Here is a 22,211-nt window from a genome sequence, read left to right as displayed (position 1 = left end):
CTTTTTTGTGTATGATCATATAGTAGATATCAAATTAAACCCAGTAAGATTTAAGTAAGATGATTCCTATGTGTTGTCTTTACACAGAAAAGATAAAACCTAAACATTCCCTATGCAAGGTTACCATATTCACTTCAAATTACAAAACCATATTTGGGTTTTGAAGAACTAAGAATTTTAAACTAACTTTTCAAAATGTCACTTCAAACTATAATTCTAAGTTATTTTAACTATCAGCCTTGTCAAAAATGAACAAATTCAGTCTATACTTAAGAAAATGTCTTTTAAACTTTTTCTCTAACATATCTATTCTACTATAAAACTTCACTGATGATAAATTAAATCTGCATTCTTTCCTATACGTTTGTCATTTACTATCCTAGACACACTGTTGTCAAATCTCTTCCTCATGTATAACACAAACTGCAAGAAGAAGGGGGAAGATGATACTGAAAATGACTCACGGCCCCTGTCCTTGAGGGAGATTAAGCACTTCATAAGCATCATCTATTGACATTGTAGGTGGCTTCTTTTCTACTTCCTTCTTCCAGGCATCAAGGGTATCTTTTAGAAGCTTAACCTTAAAGACAGAGAATTAAAATTTATATCTATTAACGTAAAACTATTTCAGAATATAATTTTTAAGTTACAGAATTGTTGTGCTGTATTTATTTCAACTGACATTTCTAGGCTAACCAATTAAAAGCTTTCTAAAATACAAATAAACAAAATCACCTTCTAGCACTGTTGAATGGTCAGATAGCAAGGTATTTGTTATGGGGCTCTATTTTTTTTAAAGTAATATTTTATTATTTATTTATTTTAATTTTTTTTTTTTTTTTTTTAATTTTTGGCCGTGTCGGGTCTTAGTTGCTGCACACAGGATCTTCGTTGAGGCATGTGAGATCCTTTGCTGCAGCATGCAGGCTTCTCTCTAGTTGTGGTGTGCGGATTTTTCTCTTCTCTAGTTGTGACAGGCAGCTCCAGAGCACATGGGCTCTGCAATTGTGGTGCGCGAGTTCCAGAGCACGTGAGCTCTAGTTGAGGTGCGAGAGCTCAGTAGTTGTGGCGCCTGGGCTTAGTTGCCCTGTGGCATGTGGGATCTTAGTTCCCTGACTGGAGATTGAACTCGCGTCCCCTGCATCGTAAGGCAGATTCTTTTACCGCTGGACCACCAGGGAAGTCCCTAAAGTGATATTTTAATTCTCTGCCAATTTTTGTCTCTACTTTTAATTGTTAAAGAAACGTTCAGGAAGTACAGAAAACTTTTGAATTAGCATTCACTGTAGTAAGGGAGGAAGCAGTATATGATGGCATGCTTCTAAAGGTGATCTAACATAATTATTGGTATACTGGTATTCAAACAAACATAAGGGATAGATAACACAAGGGAGTCTGGATAGGGGTGAGAAGAAAAGAGCTAATATTTGCTGCATGCCTATGTGCCAAGAAGGTATGTGCTTTACAGACTGCAGATTTAATTCTTGTATAAAATTTCAGTAATACATGAAAACATTGAGATTCTGAGAGACAGCTGCATATTTCCCAGTTAATAAGTGATGGAGCTGGATTCAAACCTACGTCTGACTAAAAAGTCCACACTTTTTCTACTACCTCATGTTGAATCCGGAACAAGCAGCAGCATCTACCTGCCTTCATTTGGTCATTGCACTGTAAAGAGGCAGTGCCTAGTGGTACAAATGGCAATTGTTCTGAAGTCTTTTGATGGTAAGGGTAATGGTAAAAACCTCTGCTATAGTAACAGACCAACAGGGGCACCCAGGCCTACTTTATTCCACGCTTTCAGTAGGTATCCAGGGGCTCAAGTTGGATGGGTCCCAAGGGCACTGTGACAGTAGATACTACTATACAAATGCGCAAGTCACACTTACTGCCTCCAGTGTGTGCCAGGAATATGCTGTGTTTTTTTATGTGAATTCTCACTTAATCTTACCAACCACCACATGAAACAGTTGCTATTAGTAGTAGTAGTACTATTACCGTAACTGAGGCTTAGAGAAGTCAAGCGGTACACTGAATGTTATACAGAGCCATTAATGGCCAAACTGAAACTCAACCCCAGACTGCCTAACTCCAGCATCTGTGAGCTTAATGAATTTGCTATAAAGACGAGCTCCCACCAAGCTATTATAGTATGTAATTGTATTATATACATGAAATTGAGTTTGTTTTGTTTTTGTCACAAAAGATCAAGATTGTAAAGTCCTTTTACGCTGCCTGAAAAAACTGTCTTTTAGTTTGGGATTTACCCAAATATACTGAACTACACTCAGAATTACACAGTGCTTAAGTAAGGAGGAATATTTAAGAAAGCTATTATCCTTCTTATCACAAAAAGAAGAAATACCCAGAAGTGATTAGAGGTTTTTTTTATGGTTTAAGAAGGCAAAAATTAATCTGCTGACTTACCGGGTCTTTAATTGGCCAATCTGGAAACCGGAGTGTATCACAAAGTTGTTTGAGGTAATAAATATTACAAAATAGTTCATTTTCTAGCTGTGGGTAGTTGATAACTGGGATGGGACAATATTGATAAAGTGCTCTTGTGTTACTCTGAAGACGAGGTGTGAAATCAGCAAGATGGGCAGCAATCTTCTCTATCATAAGGCGCCTACAATTAGAAAAGTCTCCAAGCATTATGAAGGCATTATTTTATTCTATTTTAAAGAAAAGGTTAAGATAGGTAATCATTCAAGGTAATTACATGGATCTTCTTCAGAATAACTTAGTTATTGGCCTAAAATGAGAGCTTGTAAGAATGTTACTCAGAGTATTCTAAACTTACTACGTAAAAACACTCCATGGATATAAACTTATTTGTAATACTATCTATAAAGAAGACCATAGAGAAAAAGGCTGACAATACCAGCCTTTCTTATTGAAAATTCAGTCATTAGAAAGTCAAATGGTATGGAATCGGCACGCATGAGGGCACAGCCACGGAATCAAGTTAGCTATCACCCCAAAGAAGCTCACTGCCTGGTCTTTATTTTAGTTAACATAGCACAACCCGGGATCTGGCCCTCAGCTAAGCAGAAAATTGATTTGCTCAGTATACAGAGAGCTACATCTTTTAGATGAGAGACTCATACTAACCAATCTCTGGAGAAAAATATTATACAGAATAACTGTAATAAACGTATTCATATTCCTATACATTTGTTCCCAATGAAAAATATGAATATTTCAATATGAAATTTGAAATTTCAATTTTCAAATTGAAAATTTTCCATTTTCTATATGAATATTCATACAGAATATATTCAAATTGATGGCTAGCATATGCCAAGCCTGTCGTCAACCTATCAGAGAAGCCAAATGATGACCAGCAGGTGGCACTGTGAGTATGAGTCAGCCAAAGAAGAATGAGTAACTGACTCAGAAGATCAACTGCCATCCAGCTAAGAAGACCAAGGGGTTCTCCAGAGAGCCAGACTTGACACTGGAACCATTAACTGCTGTGTCTTTCCTGGACAGTGCCTGCCTGGACACTGACATCTGCTTCTGGGCCTCTCCTTTTTCTTGGTGGAAACAGGCTTTTCCTAAGGCATTCTCCTGCTAAACTCCAGATTATGGTCAATATGTGCTGGCTAGGGAGCCCTCATTCTAAAATGATTGTGGGTATCTCTGGACTGATCCATTCCATGTGGGCATAGTTTTTAATTAGTGGGGTACAGTTCTATTTCCAAATACCCAGAAGGAGTGTCTTGATTTTATTCCTATATATCTCTTATGTACATATTAATTCATTGTCTAAAAGCACCAGTGGTAATAGGCTCCACCCTTATATAAAGCTCTACTAAGGTAACAGTAATTTTGTCAAATCATCTTAGAACAGAAAAAAGCTCAGGGCCTTGTCAACAGCAGTCACTTGATTTGGCACCAATGACTACTGTAGCTTTAGATTATGCAATTAGTGAAAGGAAATCTTTTCACAGAAGTCAAACCAGATGGGAAGAGGCAAAGATTCTGTGTATAAAATACAATCAGCTGGCTATTTACCTCATTTCACTGCTCCAGATTGCTTCTGGAGTATCAAATTCTCCTAGAAAAATCTCAGAAAACTTTTCAGGCTCGTAATTTTCTAAGTAACAAACCATTGCTTCTGGTAGAATGTGCCCAAGTATACTTCTCTGGAAAATATCTTGTCCTTTCGTCTTTAAAAAAAAAAAACAAAACGTAATCAGAAACACTAAAGTTATCTTTCAATTTTCTAATAAATGAATTGGGGTTAGAGAACATTTTAAGAAAGGAGAATAACTGGAACATACTGCTTTTATGCTTTTGAAATTTAGATGGAAAAATGGCAAAATGAGAAGTGCAAGGTGTCTGGTATAAACTGGCTTGGCATGAACTCCAAGGTGGAACTACCCCATCTAGCCCTGCAGTAGCCTTAACCTCCTCATGGCTCAGGTGTTGCCAACATTATTTAGCACAATTAGCCTTTGACCATGTATAATAGCAATGAACAACACAAGGAAGACTCTGCAAAGATTTACATCAATTATTCTGTGTTACATTGTTGGCTGTAGTTCCCACCTGCACCTGCTTCTGTTTTCAAAAATAAGTCCAGAAAAACTGAGATCTTAAAGAGCCTGTCCTCATGAAACGTGGCTAGAATTTAGACGGAGTACTTCTATACAAAGTAATTATAATTAACTGTACTAAGAACTCCATATTCTCTGACTGGCCATATGAAGTCAGGGTAATGTTCATACTTATCATGCTGAATTTTTAAACTCATTTCTTTACCTGATGGAAAAAATTCCTAAAGACTATAAATACTTTTCTTATTTCCTTCTAGGCAAACTGAGGATGTTTTATTCTTCTAGGATCTGACAGAGAGACAGGGGAAAAAAAACCCAGACATGGTTTTACCACTTAGTGCAAAGACAAATTAGATGATAAATATTTTCAGGCTTTTTACTAATAAAAGCCATAAATTCACTATCTGTTAAACTTTGGGGTGAAGAATTGCTTCTTCTTTAGAATACTATTATTTCATAATTCCTATATCTAGAGTTCTGCTATAAACAAATACTGTTTTGCTGTAATTATTCAAAATATTGTTAGGGAAAATGATGTATATAGTTTCTCATATTATAAAATTTGGAAAAAAAGATTACATATGCATAACTGCACAGAAAAAAAGGAAAAAAAAAAGAATGATTAAAAGTGCCTAATGTTACATTAAGGTGGTAACAATAGGGGCAAATTTTTTAAAAACTTTATATTCTCATTTTCTATTTGTATAAAGCTATGGAAATCATACTTCCATGGGCATCACTTTAGTATTATTAGACTGTAGACAGATTACTTGCTAGGGCTTTACTGGCTGCTCTATAAAACATGCAGTTTTGGTCTTGTGTCTGTTGTCAGACTGGTGTAACATTCCTTGGTTAGTCTCTTAAACAGTGGTCTAGTTTTGGTTTATTCTGCTCTCAATAAAATTTGAAAATCAATGTTCCATGAAAAGCCTAACAAAATTTCAAACACAATTCAGTTATGTGTTTACAATAAATATCTCTGTAAAATGCAGGTATAAAGCTACATTTTGTCAGAGCTACCCGGATAAGTATTATCTTATTTTTGGATTCCTACTTTTCCTCCCCAGTAAAATGGCAAGAATACTTGAGAGCACCTGAAAAATTAAGTAGCTTCAAAAAAGAAACTTAGCACTTCTAACATGTTGGGATATGAACAAAAAAAAGGTGGAAGTCTTACTGAATCTGAGCTGACTATATGAGACTCAGGTATATACTGAATTATTTATGAACACTACTAATGTAAATTTTACACAAAGGGAACAAATTATACTCATAGCAATGTCAGGTTACAATTCATATCTACAATTTAACTATTAAGTCTAATAGGCAACATTTATTTTCATTTTAAAAATATTAGCTTAGACTTTCTATGTGCAAGGTACCACAAGGAATGCAAAAAATAAAACAATACCTGCCCTCAAGTGCTTATAAGGAAAGGAAGGAAGGAAAATTCACAGCTAAGGAAACTTTAGTACAAAGACAGCTTCCCCAGTATTAAGTCACGTATTCAGAGGATTAATCTGCCTTACCTCCTCTGACTTGAAAGCCTGTTTGGTATGTGTGTACTTCAAAAATCTAGGAAAAAAAAAATTACTTATCAGGTATAGGAACTGATTTAGATTTAGTAACCTTAGTTTTCTAAAACCAGATTTTTTTTTTTTGAAGTATAGTTGATTTATAATGTTGTGCCAGTCTCTGCTGTACAGCAAAGTGACTCACACACATATAGACATTCTTTTTTTTAATATTCTTTTCCATTATGTTTTATCATAGGATATTGAATATAGTGCCCTGTGCTATACAGTAGGACCTTGTTGTTTAAGACCAGATCTTTCATATGTAAATAAAAGCCACAAAAGGCAACTTGTAAATCCATATTCCCAAATAGTTTAATTTCTAATTAAGGCAAGAACTTAAATGAATTAAAAAAAATTTAAATTATGGTCATATTACAGTTATGTAATAATATAAAAAAATTACTCAATTTTAAGAGAAAAGCAAAATGTAGAACTGTATATAATATGAATATAGTTATATTAAATCTGTATGATTAAAATACTAGATGATGATACAATTCTTATGTTAGATGTGGTAAAATGGTGTAATTCTGAATAATTTTTCCCCTATTCTTCTAACTTTCAAATTTTCAGACATATAAACAGCTCTTATCATGAAAAATTTAATAAATGCAATGATATGCTCACAAAAAAATTAATTTAATAAGTCTGTCCATGTACAATTCAAGTAATTTCAAATAGATTATCACTAGAGCTCTTACCGAGCAACAGGAAGCACATTGGAACCTGTATACATCATGATAAAGAAAAATACTCCACTAAGATAAAGTCGAGGTAACTGTGGGTTATCTTGCATAATACAATATAACAAAACTGCAACCTTCTCAACAAGGATAGGGTCAAAGGTCAGCAGTAGCTAGAAAAAAAGAAATAAAACGTCTGGTTATTGGGCTGTAAAAAACTTGCAACATCACCATTCATCTTAGGTTTATGCATTTCATGTGCTGGGGTTACAGTTTCTCATAAGTAGTGTAACAAAATAAAAATCAGACTCAGTATGCTTGTCTACCAGGTTCTAAACAGATTTGAAAATATTTTATAGCATTTAATGCAGAGATAGTAAAATATTAATAAAGAATTGATCAAAACTTATTCATAAAAAGTGCAAACATGCCTGAAGCTGCTTTGTCATGATTATAGATAAAATTATTTCCTGTGTAGGAATCTTCCTGAATGGACTTCTCTGTTAATGACAAAAGAAGAAAAAAAAAAGTAGCTACCCTTTGGGTTAGTTTCAGGTCAGTCGATTTGAAATGAAGCATCCTCTGAAGACTCTCTGAGAACTCAAAGAGCTGAGCAGAGAACAGCTTTCAGTGAAACAGCACTAAAAAATAGATCTACAAGTGCAGGTACAAGGCAAGAGGGTAACCAAATACCAGTAGTGCCACTACCAGAAAGTACCAAGAGATGTGGTTTACAGAAATCTGAGCTAGCAATACTGAAGGAACTATCTGGGATCACTGGAATGAATCTGGGCTAATAAAAAAAAGCATACAGTGTTGCTATGACTAAACACCTGATAAGATAAAACTTATTAAATTTCTTTAATAAAAGTGGCATTTCAATTTCCTATAAACACTTACTTCTGAAGAATTCCCAATTTGGAGTCAAATGCTACCAGTAAAAAATTACAATAACAAGAATAAGTACTAGCTCAGATTAGGGGTCAAAGTTCTAGATTCAGTGTATGAGACTGAATAGCCATATGTCTTTAAGTAAGTAATTTAAATTTCTCTGTTTTTGGTGTCTTACCTATTCAACAAGGTATTTAGATTATACATAGTAAAACACTACTATGATAAACTTTACAAAAGAAGAACTGAGATATGATACCACAGGATTTTCCCTAGCGTTAATGGTGTTTGTGTTCAAGACTTGACATCACTCTAACAAAAATACGGGAATTCACAGCCTAGAATAGCTGAAATTGTGACTATATCAGAAAACCTAGGACATTCATTCACTGTATCTTAGACGACTCCAAAAATTCTGGAGCTGTATCAGATGGTAAAACTGGTGATTGCTCTTACAGTCAAATGATGTACAGAAATCTGTACCAAGCAATGTAGATAGATAATGTTCCTAAAAACCGCTACAACTGCCTAACTGTGCTTAGCAAGAATAAGGCCTCCCAGAATATAGAAAATTAAGTGAAAACAAAAACAGCTTCTAAGAAATGTTTTTTTGAACTCAGTACAAAAAAATTTGGGAGGCATATACTGTTAAAAGCAGGTAGGTTTATCAATAAATTTCTTCAATCATCCTACTTGTTCAGTTACTATTAAAAATTTTTGTTAATTAAAATAGATCTTCCCCTCAAAGGTTCATGTTACACTGACCACATCTCTTAAAATCTGTTTTTCAGTCAATCCTCCTTGGCCTGAAATTCAACCTTGCTTGCATTACTTCTTTCCTTTCAGTTTCATAAGTCTTGGGAAAATGTTTGGAGAGAGAGATTTTCTAGGCATGGTCCTTTCTCTACAGGAGAGAGGCCGGGATAGAAAACAAATCCCTCTCCTTGTACCACCTCACATATGCAGCTGCAGACACACATAGGCCAGGGTGGTAGTGGCTTTCATTTAAGCCTCTGAAAAGAAATGCCCACAACAGAAAAGCACACAAATGCTGAAATGCAGGTATGCTTAAGTAACAGAAGTTGGGGAAAATTCTTTTAAAAGTTGATAAGGCACTGTCATATTCAGAAGCCTTTTTCATTACCAGTGACTTTCACTATTGGTGAATGTAAAAATATACTGAGTAACTCTCCTCTCCCTTTTCACACCAATGTACAACTGAGAGATACAAATGTCACAAGGTACTGACATATTTTAAAGCCCCACCATGTGTGGTTAATATAAAAAAATTAGATTTGACAGAATAATCTATAGACAGGAGAGAAACAGTGACCTGACATCTCTGCAACCTGACTTAGGGCTCATCTGGAGTTTAAGTAGCTTAATTCCCAAAGAGCAGAATAACAATAAGAAAGAAAGAAAAGATACTTAGTATATCCTACATAATTTCAACTCAATGCTTTGGATTAGTTGTTATCCATGAAAACATATAACTGAGAAGACTCAAATACTCTGAGGCAAGCTGACAAGACTGCTGTAACTATTTCTTATGATATAACCCACCATGTCCACATCTGTGGGATGCTGGTGTGCTTCCCAGTACCCCTAACAACATCAACATGCACCACAAACTTGAGTATGTCACCTTTCAATTATTACAATGTTGTAATTTCTAAGAACAGATAATAAATAAAACCTTTTGAGAATAATTCTGGAGCCTGGAAGCCTCCCATGTCTAGGCTCTTGGATACACAACCTTCCACAGTATATTCAGAATATCAACTCAATTAGGAGTAAGTGAGGTAAGTATAATTCAGGCTTTTTGAAAATGGAACAGACTACAATAAGACAAAGACTGGGGCTCACAATAAAGTTAAATAAGGGAAAATGATTCTTAAAATATTGTTCCTAGTTTATAACATAAAAGTAACTTACCTGAATAATGTGTGGAAGGCAAGCATTGTCTGACAGCAGCCTTTTCACTCTAGGTAAAGGTCGAATGATGGCATTATCTTGATCCCTAGAAAAACATTTTTTTATGGTCAACATTTAATATATTTATTAAAATTTGTATGTTCAGAGCATTATGACATTCTACTAGGCATGAAGCATGTTACCTTACATTTTTGTTAATGGAGACTAAGCTCTCATACAGCTGGGAACATGATTAGGTATTTTGGTTTAAATCTATTTGTCTGCTTAATATGACTTCATTTCCTTCCATAAGATTTCCTTGAAAAACAGTACCCTAGAACAGCCAGAGACTCTTATTTATTATTTAAACTTGGTGTTTTCCAACACACTGTCAGTGGATTTCCCCCCAAAGGGCATATCAAGCTTTTTCAATAAATGTAAACCTTAATTTAACTACTCTCAGTATTTTCCAAATGTAGCCTCAATTTTAGTGCTACATTACTTCTAAATACTAATTGTATGTTTTTAAGCCTGATCTGAATTTCAAAGAGAACTGGAACTATAAAAGCCTCGAATGCTATAAAATTAACAATTACTCATTAAATTCCATCACAGAGTATCTTTACTATAGTAATAAAACAAGATGATATATATGCAAATTTTGACTGAAAAATTTGAAAGACTGAAAAGTTCCATGCAAGGGTTATAATTATGACTATCATTGGATAACAAAGTCTCACCTTCACTAGTCAAGCGGGGGAAGATGTGGGCCTAGACTCATGTTCTTAAACCAGGAGAGGCTAACCTGACAGATCAGGAGCAGGCACTAGGCACTCACCACTGGTCTATGAACTACAGACTGTTCATTTCAAAACTTTCATACCTGATTCAATGAATATGACAATTGTTACTGTTGCTAGAGAGCTGCTAGTAAGCCTCAACTTTGTAACATTATTTGAAGTTTCCCAGAGAAAGTTGCTTTTTAGCTTACTTTATCAATAAAATTTGCAAATTATTTCTTTATATCTTGTTTCAAAAAGCTCCAAAATCCAAAGCAGCATTCCCCCAAAGCCACAAATAGAAAACCTTTGCTCTAAGTCACTAGAACAATCCCATGCCTTAGCAAGCACCCATACAAATGGGGAGAACAAGATGTTTTAGAGTCCTTGTTAACTACGGAAATGTTCAATTACATTTTACCTGCTTGGAAAATATCCACACATTGTGATCAACATGTTCAATATAAGGGTAGCAAGGTCAGTTTCATTTAGTACAGCCTGTCCACTGGCTAACAGACACCACTTAAGCTGGGGTATTGCCTGAAGTGGTCGCCATCCATCCATGCCTTGAGCCCAGCATCTGGTTTTTGCATTTAACATTCCTTTGGTCCACAATTCTTGCATCTAAATGAATGGAAGGCATCATTATTACAAGCAGACCAAACAAAATGAAAAGGTTTGCTAATGTTTTCTATTTTACAGAAAATACAAACTGAACTATGAAATACACATGCAAATTCACTATTAGAAAACAACAGACTTCTGTTGACAGGCCTTCAGAAACTCAAATTTGGCTGCTAATATTAGAAAATAACCATTTAGTTGGTCAAACTGCAGAGCATAAGGAACACTGGAAAGAATAAACACCATAGGCAGAGTATAAATTAACCAAATTATATATAAGCGGAAGGCTGGTCTTCTATAAAACTATCTTTGACTAAATTCGGACTGAGCCTGGGAAGCCAAGAATTGGAAGCCAAGTTGGCAGGACCAAACATCACCAGATGTTAATTAAGATGGAAATTGCCCTTGGAATGTATAGGCAATTTTCAATGAATTTAAGACTGTACATTAAAACTTACCTGTTCATACCATAAAGAAGTATTATAGGTTAACATAATTATTATACCAAAGTCATTAAAAACCTGAGCTCTACTTCTATAACTTTTATTTTATTTTTAATTTTTTAAATCAATTATTTTTTAATTGAAGTATAGTTGTTTATAATGCATTAATTTCTGCTATACAGCAAAGTGATTCAGTCATACATATATACATTCTTTTTATATTCTTTTCCATTACGGTTTATCCCAGAACACTGAATATAGTTCCCTGTGCTATATAGTAGGACCTTGTTTATCCAGTCTCCATATACTAGTTTGCATCTGATAACCCCAAACTCCCACTCCATCCCTCCCCCTACTCCCCCTCCCCCTTGGCAACTACAAGTCTGTTCTCTATGCCTGTGAATCTGTTTCTGTTTCATAGATAAGTTCATTTATATCATATTTTAGAGTCCACATATACGGTATCTTTCTCTTTCTGACTTACTTCACTTAGTATGATAATCTCTAGTTGCATCCATGTTGCTGCAAATGGCATTATTTTGTTTTTTTATGGCTGAGTAATATTCCATTGTATATATGTACCACATCTTCTTTATCCATTCATCTGTTGGTGGACATTTAGGTTGTTTCCATGTCTTGGCTATTGTGAATAGTGCTGCTATAAACATAGGGGTGCACATATCTAACTGAATTATAGTTTTGTCTAGATATATACCCAGGAGTGGGATTGCTGGATCATATGGCAACTCTGTTTTTAGTTTTTTGAGGAACCTCCACACTGTTTTCCACAGTGGCTGTACTAGCTTACATTCCCACCAACAGTGTAGGAGTGTTCCCTTTTCTCCACACCCTCTCTAGCAAATGTTATTTGTAGACTTTTTAATGATGGCCATTCTGACTGGTATGAGGTGGTATCTCATTGCAGTTTTGATTTGTATTTCTCTAATAATTAGCAATGTCATAACAACAGCTTTTAAACAGTAAGATTTGAAGACATGATTTTGTGTGTGTGTGTGTCTAGAAATACAAGTCATCTAGTCCTTTATGTGGGAATAGAATGGCAGAGTCCTTGGAGCTGATGACAGTAAATCAAATCATAGATTTAAAATATTCCACGTCTCTATATGTGCTATCAGGAGGACATAAAAAATGGCTAAGACTTCCATGAAAAGTTTCTCCAAAACACATACCTCATGAAATCCATATGGGCCACTCCTTTCTTTGTCTGCATTGCCAAAGTACCATTCCTTTTCACTCTCTCTTTTCATATCTGGAGCAGCTTCGATTACATTGCTCTAAGTTTTAAAAAGATTTAGTTATTTTTCAAGGCAGAAATCTAAGGGGGCAGATGTCATAAAAAGTTACACAGTACTAATTTCTTGAGTTTATATTCTTTAGAAATCCATCTAAAATTTTAAATGACCCGATTTTAAGAGTTAAGGATTAGATGCCTAACCTAATAGTCCAAAAATGCTACTTCCTTATTATGCATTTGAGGTAAACAGTTTCCTAAATTCACTTGGCAATCTAAGCTAAACTCAAAGACATCTGTATTCCAGATGGTCATTAATAAATTCTCAGGACACTAAAATTTTAGTAGCAAAGAATACTGCAAATAGCTATATAATCAAACATATACCATTAACCAAAACCACAATGCTCAAAAATACTAAAGTTCTTTTGAAAGAAAAAAACTCACTCCAACTAAAAGTTTCAATAAATACCTGAGATCAAAGAGTTAAAATGCTAACAGGAAAGTTTTTAGTGGTTTTAAACACTTACTTTCAATTTACTACCCTCATGACAGATAATTCTTATAATTTCATATATCAATGTTTATAAGAATCTAGGATAGAATTTTTATGTACTTAGTATATTTTATTAAAACATGATTTTAAATACCCTCATTACCATCAGCTTTCAGTTAGATTCATATAGAGAGGTATAGGAAAGTGGTTAAGAGCATAGACTTCCGAGTTCTAACTCTGGCTCTGTCCTTTATTAGGTGACCCTGGACAACATACTTAGTCTCTCTGTTCCTCACTTTCTTCATCTGTAAAATGGGAGGGCTGTTGTGGGGTTTAAAGAGTTAATATATTATGTGTACCAGAACAGTACCTGGTACACTATAATATGATACAAGCATTATGATTACTATTATTTGTACCTGATAATAGAAAACACCATGTCCTAATATTCAAATAGCACTTTTGTACACAATTCTGCCAAAATATGACACATCTCCTCAAACAAGGAGATTAAACAAAAATTTAACATTAACACCAAAAATATCACCAATGAGCCAAGTATAGATCCCTTCTATAAGTTAGGTATCAGAAGAGGCCTTTAGGTAGAGACCTGCAGCTCTGTCCTCTTACTGGCTGGTTTCAATAAGGCCCCCAGATTCCTCAAGGCAAAGTATACTCTCAGTGGATGTCAATGCTGAATGTTCTAGTTACATAACTGATGGATTCAGTTTAAATCCTAAAGGATACATTGCCTCAAAATAAGCCACATTAGAGATGCAGTTACTTTAAAAGACAAGAGACATCAGAAAAATAAAACTGGATCATCATTGTCCATTTTGGTTATTTCACTTTTTGTGTGTGTGACTTAATCTCCCAGGCATTAGTACTATAATAATTATTAGAGAAGTAGATTCATGGCCAGACATCCTGACATATTTTCAGATTTGTATGATTCTTTTGATCCTAAATTTGTACTCAAAGAATGTTAAACTTATAAAATCTACATAAGCATACATACTTGCAGTGGTACTGTAGCTCGGCTTATGTGGAGATGTGCAAGGGTAAGCAAGTCCACAAGGATTCTAATTCCATTTGAATCCATGAGGTCCTTAACATTTTTCTGGAAGACAGAAACATGTTTACATAATTTAAAATCTTTCTCTCCAATAGATATTACTACCTAAAAAGGCTCTCCAAGAAGAGAATATTTGGAATCTCTTTGGAAAAAATGGCACATAACTGGTATTACTCAGTATTTCCAGAATTCTGTGTTCAAGGAAGCATAAATTTAGATAAAAATTAAAAAGGCAAAAATATATTACAGAGAGATCATATAAATAATTTTTACTTGGGCTTCCCTGGTGGTGCAGTGGTTAAGAATCTGCCTGCCAATGCAGGGGATATGGGTTCAAGCCCTGCTCTGGGAAGATCCCACATGCTGCAGAGCAACTAAGCCCATGCGCCACAACTACTGAGCCTGCGCTCTAGAGCCCGTGAGCCACAGCTACTGACCCCACATGCCACAACTACTGAAGCCTGCACGCCTAGAGCCCATGCTCCGCAACAAGAGAAGCCACCACAATGAGAAGCCCGTGCACTGCAACGAAGAGTAGCCCCCGCTCGCCACAACTAGAGAAAGCCCATGCACAGCAATGAAGACCCAATGCAGCCAAAAATTAATTAATTAAAAAAGAATAAAAAGAATTTTTACTTAAATATATTCTGAGCAAAACAAAATAAAATAAAAATAAACAAATTAAAGCCTGGCAGGAATAACACCCAGGATAAACTCTCTGGTTCTACAATTATCCTGCATTTTTCCAATGTCTTTTTGTTAATAAATATTCTGTACTCAGAAATAGAATCCAGTACATTAAAAAACTTTTTAAAGTTCCAGTTTATTTTTGTAAGCAAGATAAAAACTGGTAATTTCTTAGAAGTTTGGAAGAGATTATAATTTAAATTAAATTTTCCTAGGACTTACTCATTTTATATCATTTAAAAACATCTGCATTATTTACTAAAAGTGAGAATAAAATTAAGCAAGTTACTGTTGGTTTCAAAAATGAATATTTGCCAAAAACTTTTCCCTTCAAGAGTTGAAAGCAAAAGGAGAAGACAAGAACCATGTCTTGATAATTAAGTCAAACTGTAATCATTTATCTTTGTTACATACATGTGACTTAACTTGGAAATAATAGCATATTTATGCAAAATACTGTACCTTATTAAGGATCAACTTGTTAAGGAAGAGGATCAACCTATCTCGTTCAAGTTTATCTGTGCACTATTGAAATAAATTAGAATTTAGTCAGAAGTAAGTAGAAGCAGAAATTAAGACATTACCATCACGGGACACAATCAACCAACAGCCAAAAAGAAATAAAGTCATCTTGTAAACAAAGAAAATCAGAGAAAACTGTCAATTATTGCAATTCCTCAATGTTTTACATTCTCTGCAATTTTATAAACCTTATCTAATTTCCCTAGAAAGGCAGATATTTTAAGTCACAGATTAATATATAGCTTTAAGAATGTACATAAAAATTGAAGTAAATGAAAGAATTGGCCCAAATGATACTCCCAAGTTAAGTAAAAATTCTAAAGAATTGATAAGTGATGTTTCACATAAATCACATCATCATGAACACAAGAAGGAAAAAATGTTAACTGCCTAAAATACAAATGCTATGCCACAAGTACTCAGTTCACTGGAGTAAGAGTGAATTAGAATTCAATAGTGAAATCTGGTGTAACAGCAAAAAATAAGGGTTTTCATCTGGTTATTTCCTGGGTGTGTTTTGTAAACTTATTCAGAACCAGTTTTCTAATCCACAAAGCATGACTGACAGTTAAGGCAATTACAGCAAGCACTGATGACCATTTTAAAAATTGGTGAGATGATTCTGTCAGTTCACTGAAATTTAAATTGTTAAATGTAAGAGGAATGTAAACACAAATGAAAGAATAAAGTGTATACAGGTAAGTAACACTCAAATTTGAGCTGCATAATGGATGAATTGATCAGTTTGTTCTTCTCCCACCTTGCTGAAATGTTAAATGACAAACTTTATTAAATTAAAAAAAACCCAAACCCCCCCCCCAAAACTGTGCTAACTCAAGGTTCCCTTTATCATTGTAGTTCTAAAAAGTTTTATTTTCACACTTTGAAGTTTAGTGTGCTAACATCATTTAAGATTTTTCCAAAATGTCCATTCCAAAAGAACATTCAACTCTAAAAGTCACTATTTCTTTTACACACCTGTCCAGCTCATCCATACTTAAATTAAAGATTGGCAAATAGGTCGCTAAAGATGTTCAAAAGCAGCAACTGAAAAAAATAAACCAACATGGACAAACGCTAACCCATCAGTCATTTTCCTGTTCATCTAATTTTATTTAAAGAAGTATAATGTAAATTACAGAAAAACTCATGTAGAAAGTTATGGCAGCAACGTGATCAAATAGAACTTAAATTTAGCTTTGAAAATTTAACATATACTCCAATGACACTATCAAATAGCAGTTACTTTTTAATGATATCCTTACCCTCTCTAACATTCCAATGATATATCTTGTATCTGTAAAAGGTCCTATTTCTTCATGACATCTGCCATAAACAATAGCAAGGGCTTGTAAACATAAACACTTCATGTTTACTTTTGGGGTGAGCAGGAAACGATGATAAAGCTCATTGAAAAATTCATATCTAGATTAAAAAAAAAGTTCACAATAGAATTAGCCATGAAACTAACAGTAAAAACAAACATAACAAGATATAGAAGAGTAGCTTACGATCTCTTAATTGATCCACTGTCTTCATTCTCATCTTCCTCCAATAGTAATCTCAGGTAATAATCTCCTATTTTGATTTCCTCTGCCAAGCACTCATATTTAACCTTTATTAATAAAAGCAAATTACATTATTTTAGTTTACAATACTTGTTTTTGGCAATTTTCACATAATCACTTCTTAAATTCTTTCTGTTCAGAGTTTTTTTCTTTTCTTGATGAGACAGCCTTTAACAAAAAAATTTGTCATTTCTTAAAATATCTGGTAATTCATTAGTTAAATGTCGAGAGTCAGAATTACACACTAATTTTATGAATGTAAAATTTGCTGATAAATACTGTCACAAGACTATATGGTGTCCATGAAGACTTAAGGGAAGAAAACACTAAAAACACCATTAAAGGATAATGCGCTTCCTCCCCTTCTGGGCTGGCTACAATCAAGCAAGAAGTAAATGATCCCACACTACACACAGTTTGCCAAACTCACACAAGGCACTTCAGGTCTTCCCTGATCTCCCAACATATCAACTACATTTTATGGTACATTTTTATACAGTATTCATTCTATGTACAATTATTCCAGGTTACACACTGGAAGTGATATGTGAGGAGTAGCCCCTGATTGGGAACTGGGGTTTGTCTCAAGCAAAGATTTGCAAGCAGCTGTAAAAAGGAATTTCTTGACTAGATTATCAAAACTCTTTTTCCAAAGCCTAATACAGCTGTTTTCTAAAAATATAAACTATACAAAATCAAATATATATGTATGGCCATTTCAGTTTTTTCCTGTAAGTTCTGAGTTTTAACTTGTTCAACTCCATTTATTAAGAATATAAGGTATGTGCCATGCACTGTTCTAGTCATCAGGGATACAGCATTAAGCAAACATAAGAAGTTCTGTCCTTACAGAAGTAGCAGATAAAAAAGTAAAATATATATGATAGTTGGGTGACAGTAAGTGCTATGGAGCAAAATAAAGCGGGAAGGGGGGGAAGAGAGAGAGAGAGAAAGAGAGAGAGTGTAAGTGTGTGTGTATGAAGAGGGCTATATTTTTAAACAGGGTGGCCAGGTGTGTGTGTGTGTGTGTGTGTGTGTGTGTGTGTGTGTGTGTATGAAGAGGGCTGTATTTTTAAACAGGGTGGCCAGGTGTGTGTGTGTGTGTGTGTGTGTGTGTGTGTGTGTGTGTGTGTGTGTGTGTGTGTGAAGAGGGCTATATTTTAAACAGGGTGGCCAGGGAAGGCCCACTCAGATAACAACCTTCAGGAAAAGACCTGAAGGAAATGAGGCTCTCTGTAGAAAAGAGTATTTTAGGCAGAGGGAACATCAAGTAGAAAGACCTTGAATCAAGAACATGAATTTGGTGTTTTCAGGGAAGCCAGTGTGGCCACAGGCAATGGTGCGAATATTAGGAGATGAGATCAAAGAAACAATGGTTGGATTTAGGGGGTACAGATCTTGTCTTGTAAGTTATTTTAAAGACCCAGGCTTTTTACTAAGTGAGTTGGGAAGCAATAAGAGCACCAGAGAGGGCTTGGAGCAGAGAAGTGACAAGATCTACTTACATTATAACAAGATCACACTGCTACTATGTTGATAACAGATTACAGAAAGGCAATGGTGGAAGCAGGGAAACTGCTACAATCCCATAGAGAGAAGAGGGCTGGGTTCTGGGTACATTTTGAAGGTGCACTGAATAGGACTTGCTGACAAACTGAATTTGTGGCATAAGAAAAAAAATGATGTCAAAGGTTTTGACTAGAAAATAAGGAATAGCCATTATCTAAGATCAGAAAGACTGTAGGTGAAGTAGGTTTGAGGGAAGAACCAGAGCACAGTTTTACAGCTAAGTTCTAGAAGCTTATTAGATATCCAATTTATAGGATAAAAGTATGAAGTCTAGGAAAGAAAGTCTAAGCAGGAGATAAAAATCTTGAAGCCATCAGCAAATAAAAAACATTTAAGCCATGAGAATGGAGGAGATCACTGAGGCAATAAATATAAATGAAAAGAAGCCCAAGAACCGGTCCTTTGGGGCCAACCAGCATTTAGCAGTTGGGGCAATAAGGAAAAATGAGCAAAGGGGGAGGAATAGACAGTGAAGGAGAAAATCCCAGAGAATACAGACTCCCAAAACCAAAGTAAAGAAAGTTTTCACAAAGAGGTGGGAATGAGCAAAAACAAATCATTAACATGTTTAAGAAATGCAGTTGGGTTAAACAGCAAAGCCGGCAGGGTCACAAACATGCCCAAATTTACACCTATAATAAAAATTTACACACACACACAAGATTATCTACCACCAACATGTTTCTTGTTCTTACTTTGTCATGCTTCACATCAGTATTTTAATTAAGCAGCAAAAAAATGGCCACATTCAGAATCAAATTACCACGAAAAGTCTATTAAACAAGCTACGAGAAATAAGAACAGGCTATGTTTCAATAAAGAATTTAAAGGGGAAAAAAAGCAAGGAACAGATCTAGAATGCATAGGATCAAATTTATTGACTCCTACATGATTTTCACATACAAAGCTGAGGTACTAAACAAAATTAATTTTTCATTTGTCTCAGGCAAAGTGAAAGTTTTCCAGTATTTCCTTCATAAAATTATGAGTGAAAGGTAAAGATATATGTCAAACAACTACAAATTAAAAAAAAAGAAAAACTCCAAAAGTAATACATGCTTCAAAAAAAACTACTATACTACGAAAATTAAAATTTACCTCAAATTCATGGTGGTTCCAGGAGATCACATTAGCACTACCAAGCTCTCTATCAATATTAAATGCTCTCATTTCAGATTCAAGACTATCTCTCAATTCTTCTCGTGTTTTGAAATTCCAAATTAAGTTTGACCTGGCATGGTCCTGACCAAACCTAGATATACATGTAATCAGAAAATAGTGGGAAGCAATAAACAGTTTTAAAAATCTATAAATCTCCCCTACTACAACTTATAATAAGCAACAAAACAGTGGAATTAATAAACTTTAGCAAGCGTAAAGAAAGAAAATAAAATCTACTGTGTAAAGTAAGTATAGTAAAAGGTTAATGGTAGAATTTTAGTCACAGGTATACAGGTGCTCATTGTAAAATTCTTTCACCTTTTCTGTATGTTTAAAAGTTTTCATTATAAAATGCTGGGGGAAAAAATGAAGCCAAACTATAAGACAAATCTGTATGGATTTTAAAACAAGGAACTGATATTTCAATTTTAATATTTATTGCTAATATAAATTCCAGTCAGAAAAGAATTATAAACAGATATCAAATTACCGGTTGGGAAGAAGAATTTCTGGATAATTGAGTATGAAATGTATGGGATGAGCAACATTCTAGATTAGAACCTTACAAACTACCCAAGAAAAAATACTGCTAAACTGTCAAGCTCTGATTGATATTTTCAAAATACCTTCCTTTTATTCATGAAATTATTTAACTATCATAATAAATTTGAATTCAAGTCTGAACTGGGGTGGGTGGGCTTTATACCCATTCACTTTCAAACTGCAATCCTCCTAAAAAGTCTGATGCCAGAATTCCAAGGGAATTCTAGGGAGGACAACACAACTGAGGGATTCCAGAGGAAGAAAACCAAGGCATATTCTTAAGGCTGTATTATATACATACTACACTTTTAAAGTACTGTGGGAAGTTCCCAAAGCACATATTTTCCCTTATTAACCAAGGTATAATCAATAGGTCAGCTTCCAGACTGAGTATTGTGAGTTATCTCAAAAAAGTTTTTGCAAACTCCCCAAAATGTTCCAAAGTCCTTCTATGTGTGTATTAACTGTGTGTAGGGGGAGGGTGTTGAGGTGGAGGGTGCTGGGGAGGTGGTGGGAGCAGTAGATGGGGAGGAGGGGTTCCAGGGGCTGGAAAAGTATATGAGGTCAGCTAACTTGGATACCCATTTCCCACAAGACTCCTTATGGTTTCATCATCCAACTCTTTAAAGACTCTATTTCCAACAAGGTTGAAAGAAGTTATAATACAGTTATTTCTAAGCCATGATAAAGTGTTTTAAAGTAATCACCTCTAAGCCTTAATAAAATGCTAAAAGTACCTTTGGCTAGTCAGACTACCAACACTCTACAAAAGGTCTTAATTTTATGAAAGCATAACTAATCATACCAATCTTTTTTTTTTTTTAAACATCTTTATTGGAGTATAATTGCTTTACAATGGTGTGTTAGTTTCTGCTTTATAACAAAGTGAATCAGTTATACATATACATATGTTCCCATATCTCTTCCCTCTTGCATCTCCCTCCCTCCCACCCTCCCTATCCCAACTCTCTAGGTGGTCACAAAGCACCGAGCTGATCTCCCTGTGCTATGAGGCTGCTTCCCACTAGCTATCTATTTTACATTTGGTAGTGTATATATGTCCATGCCACTCTCTCACCCTGTCACATCTTACCCCTCCCCCTCCCCATATCCTCAAGTCCATTCTCTAGTAGGTCTGTGTCTTTATTCCGGTCTTGCCACTAGGTTCTTCATGACCTTTTTTTTTTTTTTCCTTAGATTCCATATATATGTGTTAGCATACTGTATTTGTTTTTCTCTTTCTGACTTACTTCACTCTGTATGACAGACTCTAACTCCATCCACCTCACTACAAATACCTCCATTTCATTTCTTTTTATGGCTGAGTAATATTCCATTGAATCATACCAATCTTAACAGTTATAATTCTTGACCCTGAGAGCATAAAAATACCTGTAGCATAAAGCACTAGATTCAGGCAAAAACAAAAAAAACAAAAAAACAACTGTCCAAAAATTAAATTTGGCAATACCAAATTTAATTAATTGGAAAAGAGGCCTAAAGTTTACCTATAATAGAAGAGATCCCAGTTTGCTTCTATTTTTATTCTCTGTCTTCTCTTTCGAAGAACTACTGGCTTTTGATTTATATTCTGGAAAAGAAAAAAACTTCATAGTGCTCAATCTGGAGCTACCAAATAAGCTCAGTCAGAATATCATCACTTTGTAAGTGATGAGAAACATTTCCTTCATCAAATTTTGGCAGAGACAAAATTAATGAAACAAAATCTATAAAATATGAATACAAAATATTAGATTATATCACAATATAATACTTTGCCAGCATATATTTCTATAGTGTAGCTGAAATATTTTCCATGTAGCCTAAAGTTATTGTTTCAAATCCAAATTTTGTTAAAG

At 34.7% G+C, this 22,211-nt stretch overlaps 1 protein-coding gene across 5 annotated transcripts in view; it reads right to left on the bottom strand.

Moving 5' to 3' along the window:
- DNAJC13 (DnaJ heat shock protein family (Hsp40) member C13) overlaps window positions 1-22,211 on the bottom strand; it is a 124,700-nt gene that overhangs the window by 40,135 nt on the left and 62,354 nt on the right. For all 5 annotated transcript variants that reach the window (XR_450889.3, XM_057545165.1, XM_007180932.3 and 2 more), the window contains 14 exons: window positions 21,861-21,943; window positions 19,747-19,900; window positions 17,023-17,126; window positions 16,777-16,936; window positions 15,452-15,514; window positions 14,246-14,347; window positions 12,670-12,774; window positions 10,834-11,036; window positions 9,655-9,739; window positions 6,847-7,001; window positions 6,098-6,143; window positions 4,024-4,178; window positions 2,431-2,632; window positions 465-580 (listed from right to left, as the gene is read on the bottom strand). Coding sequence is in view for 4 of the 5 variants with exons in the window: in XM_057545165.1 (XP_057401148.1) it covers window positions 465-580; window positions 2,431-2,632; window positions 4,024-4,178; window positions 6,098-6,143; window positions 6,847-7,001; window positions 9,655-9,739; window positions 10,834-11,036; window positions 12,670-12,774; window positions 14,246-14,347; window positions 15,452-15,514; window positions 16,777-16,936; window positions 17,023-17,126; window positions 19,747-19,900; window positions 21,861-21,943 (1,733 nt within the window). In the remaining variant the exon portion in view is untranslated. The remainder of the gene's footprint in view (window positions 1-464; window positions 581-2,430; window positions 2,633-4,023; window positions 4,179-6,097; window positions 6,144-6,846; window positions 7,002-9,654; window positions 9,740-10,833; window positions 11,037-12,669; window positions 12,775-14,245; window positions 14,348-15,451; window positions 15,515-16,776; window positions 16,937-17,022; window positions 17,127-19,746; window positions 19,901-21,860; window positions 21,944-22,211) is intronic.

The sequence above is a fragment of the Balaenoptera acutorostrata genome, chromosome 4 (genome assembly GCF_949987535.1).
Source record: "Balaenoptera acutorostrata chromosome 4, mBalAcu1.1, whole genome shotgun sequence".
Lineage (NCBI taxonomy): Eukaryota > Metazoa > Chordata > Mammalia > Artiodactyla > Balaenopteridae > Balaenoptera > Balaenoptera acutorostrata.
Note: the sequence above shows the minus strand (reverse complement) of the source record. Positions and strands in the feature narration are given on the sequence as shown.